The sequence below is a fragment of the Notolepis coatsorum genome, assembly GCF_963971535.1.
Source record: "Notolepis coatsorum genome assembly, chromosome: 4".
NCBI classification, from domain to species: Eukaryota; Metazoa; Chordata; class Actinopteri; order Aulopiformes; family Paralepididae; genus Notolepis; species Notolepis coatsorum.
This window is the reverse complement of record NC_140168.1, coordinates 179,092,554-179,105,484: the sequence shown is the minus strand read 5'-3', so window position 1 is coordinate 179,105,484 and position 12,931 is coordinate 179,092,554. Positions and strand designations below refer to the sequence as shown.

Genomic DNA, 12,931 nt, shown 5'->3' with positions numbered 1-12,931 from the left:
CTAACACATCCAACTGTCTTTCAACTAAGACATCCAACCAACTAACACATCCAACTTTTCTTTAGTTTTTAATTATGAAGTTAGCGGTTGTTATTGGAATGATTGATTGATTGATTGATTGAAAATTGTATTACCAGATGCAGAATGGGTACAATACGGTACGGCTCAATAAACACAATTGTTAAGGGGATGCAGACCTACTTTCTATAGAACTTCATTCTTAGATGCTTCTATAGAAAGTAGGTAAAACAAATTACCGTAAAAAGTTTTCTTTGCCCTATAGGAAAAAAAAAAAGTTTTCGCCCTATTTTTTTATTTATTTTTTTAAACCTACTTTTTTTTTTAATTGCAAATAATCAATCCTCAATCCGCGATTTTTCTTTTGTTCCACAATGACTCATGACCCATAGATTACACAATCCAACATTGTGTAAGAGACTAAGACATTCGCCGTGACAGAATCGGTTTATATTTAGTCGTTATGACGCTATCAACATATCCATTTGTAAAGATTATTGTCCGCCATCTTGTTTTTCTTTTAAACTCGCACGCGGAGTGATGTAATTCGGTTGTGGGCGGGTCCTGGGACCAGGAGCGTGGAATTGTGAAGGATACATACGTGTAAATGGACTGTTTCAGCCAATCAGAATCGACAAATTTGCATGCCGTTGTATAATTTATAATACATCTTACTATATGTTTTTAGACTAAATGTGAGTAAAGTCCTTAAAAAAAAGAATCCCCTCTGGATGCACACACACCGCTCTGTAAACCTCAATAATGCCTAGGGACGGGTATCATGGAAATCATGAGGATCCATATGTACTCTACTGCAGTGGTTCTCAACTGGTCTAGCCTCGGGACCCAACATTTTCCTTAGTCATTAAGCCGCGACCCAAAATTTTGAACCACTATGATTTATGTAAAAAAAAAAAATTTGCAGTAATACGCAATATTTCAAAACATGAAATAAACACAAAAAAGTGCAACAAAAGTGCAACTATTGCTAAAAACCCAATGAAATAAAAGAATAATAAATAATATATGCTTCTTAGCAGATTTCTTAGCTTAACATAACAGACCTAAATTTGGGGGAACTAATGGGATAACTGAGTTTGCAACACAAGTGCAACTAGGGCTAAAACCCAATGAAATAAAATAATAATAAATAATATGCTTAGCAGATTTCTTAGCTTAACATAACAAACCTAAATTTGGGGGAACTAATGGGATAACTGGGGTTGCAACAAAAGTGCAACTAGGGCTAAAAACCCAATGAAATTAAATAATAATAATAAATAATTATGCTTCTTAGCAGACTTCTTAGCTTAACATAACAGACCTAAGTTTGGGGGAACTAATGGGATAACTGGGGTTGCAACAAAAGTGCAACTAAGGGCTAAAAACACAATGAAATAAAATAATAATAATAATAAATAATATATCCTTCTTAGCAGAATTCTTAGCTTAACATGCAGGGGACTAATGGGATAACTGGGGATGATGTTTGCTCCTGACAAGAGTCTCAAAGTCTGGGGTGATTGTAGACAAAGCAACTCTGAGGTCATGCTCAATGTCCAATCTGTTCCTCCGCTTTGTCTTCAGCTGGACCAGAGCTGAGAAGCCACTTTCACAAAGATAGGTAGTGAAAAAAAAAAAAAAAAAAAAATTTTTTTACACACACATCCGCGACCCACTCAAAATGGCCCCCGACCCACTTTTGGGTCGCGACCCACCAGTTGAGAAACACTGCTCTACTGTAACCAGCCTGATGCAGCCTTACGTTTGATCTGAGGTGATCCATGTACTCTACTGTATTGTTTTGTTTAATTGTGGATCCCCAGTCTACACCAAGGTGAGACTACTCTTCCTGGGGTCCAAACATTTAAAATACAAACGCCCAAAAAAATAAAATATATATATATATAAAACCACATTGAAGTACTCTCAAGAAAACATCACAACAAAAACAAACAAAACAAGTGAATCAAAGCTCACTCTATATTCATAAGTCAACAATTCTCCAACCATAGAATACATATTCCATAATCGGTCCATAAGAACAAAACAGATAAAATAGTTTATATGATTTTTACTTATAATATAGCATCAATTGTCTCCAGTTACCTATCACCTTTATATTTCCATACCAATTTCCATAAGTCAATGACCAAAATGTATCTCGTTATTCCTGAGCGCAATCTTTAACTTTTCTTTAAACATAAATTTGTTCCTTACCATAGTTATATTTCTCTGTATACTATTCCAATAAGCAACTGCTCTATTATATTACCGTCTTTTTCAGAACATTTGTTTTTCGGTAGAGGTAAAGTAAAGCATGAATCTAATGCTTGCCTTGTGGTATATCCATGTCTCATATTTGTTGGGTACAGTTGTGAGTGCAAACCCAGTATTCCAGATATTAAAAAAAAAAGTTACCAGGCTACATGCCATCCTCTGTTCCACTGTCATCCAGGTCAGCGCAGCATGCATCCCTCCAACACTACTCCTCACAGACGGTGATGGGCAAGCTACTTGGAAAATGTAGCAAGCTACACTACAAGTTACTCTCGATTAAATATAGCTCAACTACAATGGAAGCTATCCCCAGATAAATGTAGCAAGCTACACTACAAGAACATGGCAAAAATAGCTAGCTACATCGGCACTACTTTTTTTTTTTTTTTTTACTTCATGATCAAGTTTCCACCAAACAAATAGACAGGCAAAATAAATGCTCAGTTTGATTGTTTATTATAAAACTGAAACAAGCCCTCGGTCTGGCTTTTTGTGTCATCCTTTTAACATGAACTTGTATTATGTACAAAATCCAGGAAGGCAAGTTTAGCTGGGTGCAACCTCTACAAAAGAAAAGAAAGAGACCATTTGGTTTGATCAGTTTTTATAGTATAGTTTGTTGATTACTTTTGATGCAGTAATGGTCTTTTTCTTTTCTATTCTATCTTTATGTATTATTTATCCCTAAACTCTGCATCTTCTGGCTGCCTGATACCCTCTCCTAGCTGAAACCTGCCCACTTTATCAACCAAAAACACACTTCAATATCTGAATTTTAACTAATAACTGTCTTACTGCATTTTACTATTATGCTACCATGTCTATACTACCACCAACTATGCTAATATGTCTATACTAGTACAGTATGTACTCAAGAGTATAACACTCAAGCTCGACACTGCTAGACAAACAATACTACTTATCCTTGGCTGCTAGATATGTACCACTCCTGCTGACTTGTTGTACACAATTTGTAAGTTGCTTTGAATGAAAGCGTCAACTAAATGACCAAATGTATTTAAATATGTAACTCACAAAACATTCCATGGCCCCAAAATCATGTGGGGACCCCCCCTGGGGGTCCTGACCCACAGGTTGAGAACCACTGCTCTAGGTGATATTTTCCCTCTTAGTGTATGTACTATTTATGGTAGTTTGTTTTTTCTTTTCTCCACCCCCATAATATTGTTCATTTTCTGCCTACAGTGAAACATGTTAGTTAAATCTGTTTGACAAAAAGTGCACTGACTTGTGTGCTGTTTGGGAACAGTTGACAATGTTTATGTAAAGCTTTTCATCAGCTTACCTGAATATATGTGTTCTCAAGTTAGTTTCTTTTTCTGTTTCTCCGGATATGTAGCGTTTTGCTGACGCTACGTCACTACTTGATTCGAAAACTAGCTGCGCTACAGAGATCGCTACTTGATTCAAAAGTAGCGACGCTACCATTACGCTACTGAAAAATGTAGTTAAGCTATGTAGCGTCGCTACTTATAGCTAGCTACTGCCCATCACTGCTCACAGAGCAGAGCAGCGCAGAGCGAGGCGTGCCGCCCTGTTCTGAGCGAGCTGGAGTTTGTTCAGGTCAAGCCTAGAGGCGTTAGACCATATCGTAGGACAGTAGTCCAGCCGGGATAAGACCAAAGATTGTAGTACAAGCTTCTCTGTATATTATTATTAGTCAACAGATTTCTACACCTTCTGATCATTGAAGTACCACAGCTAACAACCATATTGTTAATGTGTTTCGACCAAGAAAGTGTTTAATCTATTACAACACCCAGCAATTTTGCCTCTCTGACCCATTCGATATCAGCACAGTTCAGAACGAGATTTAATTTAGGATTTGATCTAGATGCATATCTTGAGGCTATCATTATACTCTTGGTAACTTATTTTCACTTACCCAGTTGGAAACAAGCACTATCTCATCTTGCGATAACCTATTAACAGACTCAGATTTTTCTGCTGCTACGTACAACATGGTAGTGTCATCTGCAAAGCTCTCCATTGATGCATTATTAAGTACCAATGGTAAATCATTAATGAAGATCGCATACAATAATGGACCCAGGCAACTCCCTTGGGGGCACTCCAGCAGTGTGTAAGCAGTGTGATGCCGCCTTACGTTTGATCTGAGGTGATCCATGTACTCTACTGTAAGCAGCCTTATGTTTGTGAGATGCTGCTTTTCAGAGGCAGGTCAGAGGGAACAGCGAGAGCTACAGCTCTCTGATAGAACTTGAGATGCATTTCAAGTAGGGATGTCCGATATTATTGGCCTACCGATATTAGATTTTTCTTTTTCTTTTTACATTTCTATAACCTTTATTTACCCAGGCAAGCAAGTAAGAACAAATTCTGATTTTATTTATTGTCAAAAGTATGCATAATGTTGTGTTAATTCCACAACAAGAGATATGTAATGTTAATTACCTGAAATTATTACGTTTTCTGGGGGGGAAACCCTGCATATATCGGTATCGGTTGATTAAGAGTTGGACAATATCGGTATATCTGTATCGGTAAAAAAGCCAATATCGAGCATCCCTAATTTCAAGTGTAAATTGGTGATTCGGTGTATGCATTATTACTATTATTATTTTTAAAGAAGTATCAAGTTCGGCACAGTTTAGGAACCGGCATCGTTTTAGTATTAGTGGGGGTGGTTTTGGCACCACAATTGAAAATGATACTCGACCCTAATAGTGACCCCCTTATGCCCCCCCCCCCCCCCCCCCCACAGAGAACCCGTGTCCGGAGCAGGGCGACATCATCCAGATCAAGCTGAGCGAGCACACGGAGGTGCTGCCCAAGGCCGACGGCACCGGCAGCACCACCATGCTGGTGGACACGGTCTTCGAAATGAACTACTCCACAGGGCAGTGGACCCGCCTCAAGAAGTACAAACCCATCACCAACACCTCCTGAGGAGGAGGCGCAGGAGGCGGAGGCGGTCGGGGGGGGGACTGAGGACACCATGCCCACACACACTTTCACGCAACACATGTACATAGAAACGAAACCGACGTTTACATGCGCACACACACACATATATATACACACACACAGCATTTTACATACATGGGCCAAATGAAGCACTTTGAGGAGTGGCTTCTAGCGAAGCAGGGGGGTTCAGATTGGGGGGGGGGGGGCTGGGGGTGTCGAGGAGGAGTGGCGAGGTTCCTTCCCTCAAAGTTCCTGCATCGCCAAAAAAAACGCAGGACTGTTCAAGACTTTTTCTGTTGTTTTTCGTGTTGTTGATTTGTTTGTTTCCTCCCTTTTTATTATCGTTTGTCTTGTTTTTAAAAAGAAAGAAAAAGAGAAAAAAAGTCCTCAGATTCCTGAATGTGTCTTTGTGGCCAAGGTGAGGTAGGAGGGTTGTGTGAATGTCTTTTTGGGAGGAGAGAGAGAGAGGGGGGTATCTCTCCATACGACCGGCACCTTTCCAGAGATTTGCTCGTGCTCTCCGGGGTGTAGGCCTCGCGCTCTCCGGGGTGTAGGCCTCATGCTCTCCGGGGTGTAGGCCTCGTGCTCTCCGGGGTGTAGGCCTCATGCTCTCCGGGGTGTAGGCCTCATGCTCTCCGGGGTGTAGGCCTCGCGCTCTCCGGGGTGTAGGCCTCATGCTCTCCGGGGTGTAGGCCTCATGCTCTCCGGGGTGTAGGCCTCGCGCTCTCCGGGGTGTAGGCCTCATGCTCTCCGGGGTGTAGGCCTCATGCTCTCCGGGGTGTAGGCCTCGTGCTCTCCGGGGTGTAGGCCTCTTGCTCTCCGGGGTGTAGGCCTCGTGCTCTCCGGGGTGTAGGCCTCGTGCTCTCCGGGGTGTAGGCCCCGTGCTCTCCGGGGTGTAGGCCTCGTGCTCTCCGGGGTGTAGGCCTCATGCTCTCCGGGGTGTAGGCCTCGTGCTCTCCGGGGTGTAGACCTCGTGCTCTCCGGGGTGTAGGCCCCGTGCTCTCCGGGGTGTAGGCCTCGTGCTCTCCGGGGTGTAGGCCTCGTGCTCTCCGGGGTGTAGGCCTCGTGCTCTCCGAGGTGTAGGCCTCGTGCTCTCCGGGGTGTAGGCCTCGTGCTCTCCGGGGTGTAGGCCTCGTGCTCTCCGGGGTGTAGGCCTCGTGCTCTCCGGGGTGTAGGCCTCGTGCTCTCCGGGGTGTAGGCCTCGTGCTCTCCGGGGTGTAGGCCTCGTGCTCTCCGGGGTGTAGGCCTCGTGCTCTCCGGGGTGTAGGCCTCGTGCTCTCCGGGGTGTAGGCCTCGTGCTCTCCGGGGTGTAGGCCTCGTGCTCTCCGGGGTGTAGGCCTCTCGCTCTCCGGGGTGTAGGCCGCGCCACATGTCTACGCGAACGAAACAAACAAACGGAAGACTTAGCTGTTCCATGTTTTCTCTGTACGAATGTGACATTCACAGCTTCCGAACGTGTCTCTGAAAATAATGGTTTGTGACAAATATGATATACGCACATCACATAAAATGTGACAAAAAAAAAAGGATGATCAGTTTCACTGCATAGTTCTTGATTATGTTCTGGAACGTTTGTGGAAGATGTTACGTTTTTTTTCCCTCATCCTTTTTTAGAAAGAAGGGACGAAAATAAAGCGAGAACAGACTCCAGGGTGATGATTCACACTATTCTTTTATTTTTTCAAAAGGAAACAATTTTACTTAATTTTTTTCCTTTTTTCTTTTCTTATTGAGATTGTAAGAAGGCGGAGAGGGAGAGAAGGTTCTGGCGGGATTGAATCCCAGGTCAGCAGTGTGTATATGGTTCCAGAGGCAGGGGTCTGAAGTTGAACCACTACTACACCTTCTCTGAGCATTCGTATCTGTTCCCAAGTGCCTCTCTCTCTGCCGGCGCCTGTGGTATAGAAACTGAAAAACCCAAATATAATGAATTCCTTTGTGTTGTTTTTCTTCTACTGATGTTTTTAAGAGTTTTCACCCTTGCAGGGAGAGGTGTTTGCTTTAACCACAGATGTTAGTTATGCACCATTCCACCAGCGAATAGTGGAAGGTCTCTCTAGGGCAGGGGTTCTCAAACTTGTTCATACCATGACCCCATTTTATTTAGGATTCTGTTTGGAATTAAGGAATATCAAAATAAAAGCACACGTTGAACTTGATCATGCATATTTATTAGAACATTTTATTACAGCACTGTTATCAATGCACATTTATAAAACAAGGCATATTTAGCCAAAATATGTTGCCAGAACATTAAAAAAAATATTGATTATTTTCTTTTGCCAATGCAAGTCAAATGCGACCCCACTTTGGGTTGCGAGTACCCGTAGTTTGAGAACCGCTGCTCTAGGGTGATGATTTATAACGACTGAGGGATTTCCTTTATTTCTTTTCTACATGTAGAAGCGGGTAGAAGGATCCCACACACTGCCGGTGAGGAAAGGCATGTTGAAGACACGGCAACAGAAATATCTATTTTCAGGATGCTCGTTAAAAGTGCACATTGTTGTACAGCGCAAAGGCCTCATTTCACAGTGTTTGTTTAACGAGCGTCCTGGAAATGAATAATTTCTTAGTCTTCAGTGGGATTTTCTCCTTAGATCGATTTGCAGGGTCTTTCTTCTCGCTTCTTCGTGCACCATTTTATTTTTACTATATATTTATGCAGGTAGTGTTGTTGAGATGGAGAGACCTGTGTACAATAGACTATATGACCATACAGCAGTTCAACATCACACAAACATGGAGATCAAAGAAAACGTCTAAAATATCACAGGTAAATACTTTAACCCTTTCACTACCATTACAAAGTTAACTGTCTAGTGCGGTAGTGAAAGGTTAACCTTCTGTAGTGTGTTAGTGAAAGGCTTAAACTTTTTTTATCCACTTTTTCTCCTTATTTTTCTATTTTTTTCTCTCATCCCAATGTCGCCTCGCCAATTCTCCCCTCCCGTCTCGAACGTTGCTAGACTATGCCTCCCACTGGTCGGCTGCAGTGAGGACGAAGCCTTGCATCACGTGTCCCCTCCGGTACACGAGGAGGCAGCCGTTGCATCTTTTCACCAGACAGCTCAAACTCTCAGTGGCGAGGAGTAACGCGTGGGAGGCTCACGCTGCCCCCGTTACTTCCTGATTCTGCTGTACAGGCGCACCAACCGACCTGTAGGAGTCGCTGTCCACAACGTCCGATCCCCACCCACCAGCTTTCCCACCCCCTAACACTGCCAATTGTGTTAGTATGAACGACCAGCCAAGCTGGTAGCAATGCCGAGAGCTGGGCTCGAACCCAGCGTATCCTGCGTTAGTGGCGAGCGCCTTGCCCACTGCGCCACTTAGCCGCCCAAGGCTTAACCTTCTATAGTGTGGTAGTGAAAGGTTAACCTGTAGTGTGGTAGTGAAAGGTTAACCTTCTGTAGTGTAGTAGTGAAAGGTTAACGGTCTGTAGTGTTGTAGTGAAAGGGTTAACTGTCTGTTGTGTGGTAGTGAAATGTTCACCTGTAAGGGTTCACATTCTGTAGTGTGGTAGTGAAAGGGTTAAACTTATGTAGTGTAGTGAAAGGGTCAACCGTCTAGTGTGGTAGTGAAAGGTGATTCTGTAGTGGTGAAGGGGTTAACATGTAGTGAAATGTTCACCTGTAGTGTGGTAGTGAAGGGTTAACCTTCTGTAGTGGTAGTGAAAGGTTAACCTTCTGTAGTGTGGTAGTGAAAGGAAGGGTTCACCTGTAGTGTGGCAGTGAAAGGGTTAACCTGTAGTGTGGCAGTGAAGGGTTCACCTTCTGTAGTGTGGCAGTGAAGGGTTAAGCTTCTGTAGTGTGGCAGTGAAAGGGTTAACCTGTAGTTAAAGGGTTAACCGTCTGTAGTGGCAATGAAAGGGTTAACCGTATGTAGTGGTAGTGCAAGGGCTAACTTGTAGTGAAAGGGTTCACCTTCTGTAGTGAAAGGGTTAAAATGCCTTATATGGACTAAACCTGGGTCCAACAGGTCATTGTGCCTTTTTATACGAAACCATAACCCATCCTATGCAATAACTCTTAAGGAACATTATGGGAAATGCACTCACCATCTTCTCCAGAGTCGGACAAGAAGATGGATATCAAATTTCCTCTCTGTGCGTTCTGTAGAAAGCTATGCAGTCGGATAGCTTTCTAATGAACACGCACAGAGGGTAAACTGGTAATCTTCTCGTCGGACTCTGGAGAAGACGGTACGCGAATTTCCCATAATGAGGGTGCATGGCTTGAGAGAAGAAGCCGTTTTGGACCCGTAGTGCAGAGCAGAATATAGAACACGACACTCGACAGTATAGAGAAAAGGCTTTTAATAATTGAAGCAGAGAAACACCAGCATAAGACAGGCACCACAGTGGCTTTGCTATAGTTAAGGATAGACACAGTACCCCTCCCCCTCCCAGTGAAAGACAAAGCTTGTGCTTGTGGAGTATTCAGAACCCCCGTCACTTGACATGGGGGGGTAAATGATAAAACGAAGACAAAAAAACATTTATCTGCATCTGTTGGAATGGTTCTCTAGTCATTGACCATATTCACACGTGACGGAGGCCATTATGTCACGCTCGGGTTGGGATTCCTTTCCAACCCATCAACTGTACTAAACCTCCACCCCTTCCATGACACATTCGTTGTGTTGCTTTTAGTGCACTTATCACAAGGCAGAGAAACGGCAATCGGAATGAAACTAAACTTAAACGGGTGGGCCGGGGGAGTATTAAAAGCAGGGTTCCTCTGCACCTGCTGGAAAGTTCAGACAAGTACGGGATTTTTTTGTGTATGTATTATTTCAAAGTACTCCATTACAAGTATGGAAGAAGGGGAAAAAACATGTTCAGTCCTCCTAATACACTGACCTACCGGTAATTGTCGTTTGGTTTTATGAAGGATATTAAGAGCGCAGTCATGTGGTTCCTGCCACTATCAGCATTTGTCCTACTCTGACCACCATCTTAATAAACCCGGTCAAAAGTATGGAAATGGAGTATTTGAAAACGGGAAACTCATCAGTACCCCATTACTGACCGTTAAAGCATCATGAATGTGGGCAGGGCGGCTCTCGGACCTCCCCGCACAGGAAGAGGCTTCGTCCCAATCAGACCACTGAAACACTCTCCCCTCCCTTCACTTTTTGTGTGACTTTCAAATTAGATGGCTTGTTTCGCTATTGCAATGCCAGCTGGGACGGTGGAGCACAACCTTGAAGCCAATGCCCTGAGTGCCTTCATTTCAAGGGAGCGAAACAGCCACTCTGGAGTGAGCCAGATCGATGGAGGCACTATTTGAGTGCCTTCATTACAAGGGAGCGAAGCAGCCACTCTGGAGGGAGCCAGATCGATCGAGGCACTTTGAGTGCCTTAATTGGCTGTTTCGCTCCCTTGAAATTAAGGCACTCAAAGTGCCTTGATTGATCTGGCTCACTCCAGACTTGGGACGTGCTTAAATAGCGGCTTGTGCAAAATGCGCAACATTGAGTGAGAACGCTGAGTCTTTTAGCTGGTCTAATTGGGACGGAGCTTACAGTCCCGAGAGCTTCCCTGCCTATGTGTACGTCTGTGTGTGTGTATCAGCGTCTAATATATCTATCTAGTCTTGTGGTCTCAGTTGGCCCCTGGGTCCCTCCAGCCTCCGAAAGCCTTCTCCAGGTAGAGAGCCGTGGCCAGGGGCAGCCGGTCCTGGAGCTTCCCAGCCACCACCTGCAGCCCCAGGGGCAGACCCTCCTCGCTCAGCCCCAGCGGGCACTGGGTCACCGGCAGCCCCAGGATGTTGATGATACCTGGGGAAGACGAAGCAGGTTTTTAGTGCATCGTAAAACCATGACATCATGAGAGTTTTCTCGTATTTTTGCACGGTAAAAATAGTTTGTGCCGTGACTATAGATCTGTTCGCTGTATACGTCAGACTCAGTGTGCGTGCGCATCAAGGGGGATAAAAGGAACGTAATCCTGGTCAGAACAACAGGGAAGATTACAATATATTTGCATTTGTTAGCCATGCTAGCGATCTAAACAATCAATCCATGCCAAAGCTAGATATGTAAAAGGTGAAAGACTCACTCACAGCCGTGCTGATTTTGGCTAAATGACATTCAGCTGTTTTCGTTTGAAACTACTTTTAGTCAGGAGAGTGTCATGGTTTCTCCATAGAGCCCCGTCGTATTTCTTTTGCACAGCAGCTTGCACAGGTCCGGGGCAACTTGTCAAGTGACTCAGTTGGTATTGCTGATTGGCTCGAACGCGGTATGTTTGTATACAGGGAATGGATTGATTGTTTAGATCGCTAGCATGGCTAACAAATGCAAATATATCGTAGTCTGCCCTGTTGTTCTGATTGATTGAAAACTTTATTAACAGATTGCAGAATGGGTACAATACAGTACAGCTCAATACACACAATTGTTAACACTTTCAGTGCCACGAGGTGGCGCCAGAGTTGGCGCTTGAATGCCACCATCCACTTTAATGTTATCGTTAATTATGGCTATGTGTCTAATCTGCCCGTCGCTTATCAAAGAATCCTTTTCCAGTCAGTGCTGTCAAGGCAGATTGGTTTTTTATCGCTTCATTTCCGTTTGAGAGCATTTTGAAAAGCACCCGTTTTGAGGTAAATATTCTGGGCCATTCTATGATAGTCTTTTACTGGAATATTCCAGAACGTTGATATTTGTCGGCCTATTTATGAATAGTTTTCAAATAAACGCTAGATGATCAATATTATACGTGCGCGCAAGCACATTCGAGCCGCGCACGGATAATCGCCGTGTTCATTTCCTCTTGGATTTTTACAGTGAAACCGATAGAGGACATTTCACAAAACAGCTTATATCTTCATCAAAATGAGTCTGATTATCCTAACACTGATAACATAGATTCCTTACCTGACATCAGATGGTATCCAACTGGTATATTCCAATTCCTGATCACCATTCGAAAAAATCGATAAGTGTATAGATCCAACGTGATACAGTAGAACACATGATTCCGCGGGGCTCAGAGGCTCCAGAATGAACTCTGATAACTAGTGATGGCCCTATGAAACCAATGCTCCGATACAAGCGTCAAACTCGAAACTACATTTCCCCTAAAGCCTGCTTTGCTACGGCAAAAGTCACGTGACCTATGACGTCCGAACCAGTAAGTGTATCGTTCGCTCAGTGAATCATGTGACTGGTTTCGACACAGCGAGAATGTTTCGTAACGCGAGACTGTTTGCGCGGCATTCTACTCTACATAAACGCCCCAAACATTTCACTCCATCTGCGTTTTTGTTTTTGTAGTGTAGGAGTGGTAGTTGTTTTTGAGAGTTGTTTTTGAGAGTTGCTATTGAGAGTTGTTTTTTGATAATCATGGAGCCAGCTAAGAAGAGAAGCCGTTCTCAAATGTGGGAACACTTTGATCTGATCAGTCCTAGTAAGGTATGTGCATTGTACGTAAGGGATAATGTATAGCTACGAGGTCATTGTCGCAAAATAATTGACCGACACGGAGTTTAAAATACCGAGCCGCCTCGGCGAGTCAGGTGTTTTAAACGTCAGTGAAGGTCAATTATTTTGCGATGATGACAGAGTATAGCTATACATTATCCCGCTTATTACATGGCTAACTTACTAACAATATACCCAATTCATTTGACAAATCGCAGTTCTGTGGCTCTGTCAGCCCAAATAAAGTGATTAT

The 12,931-nt window shown here is 43.5% G+C and overlaps 2 protein-coding genes across 2 annotated transcripts in view; one reads left to right on the top strand and one right to left on the bottom strand.

Moving 5' to 3' along the window:
* The window catches only part of nelfa (negative elongation factor complex member A), a gene marked incomplete at its 5' end in the record, with an annotated part of 52,393 nt that extends 47,002 nt beyond the window's left edge, over positions 1–5,391 (top strand). Inside the window, one exon of the mRNA XM_084312420.1 lies at positions 5,045–5,391. Coding sequence (XP_084168546.1) covers positions 5,045–5,229 — 185 coding nt within the window. The 3' untranslated portion in view covers positions 5,230–5,391. The remainder of the gene's footprint in view (positions 1–5,044) is intronic.
* Positions 5,392–9,550: 4,159 nt separating this feature from the next.
* Positions 9,551–12,931, bottom strand: part of faah2b (fatty acid amide hydrolase 2b) — a 102,597-nt gene continuing 99,216 nt past the window's right edge. The window contains exon 11 of the mRNA XM_084312234.1: positions 9,551–11,031. Within this exon, the coding sequence (XP_084168360.1) occupies positions 10,856–11,031 (176 nt within the window). The 3' untranslated portion in view covers positions 9,551–10,855. The remainder of the gene's footprint in view (positions 11,032–12,931) is intronic.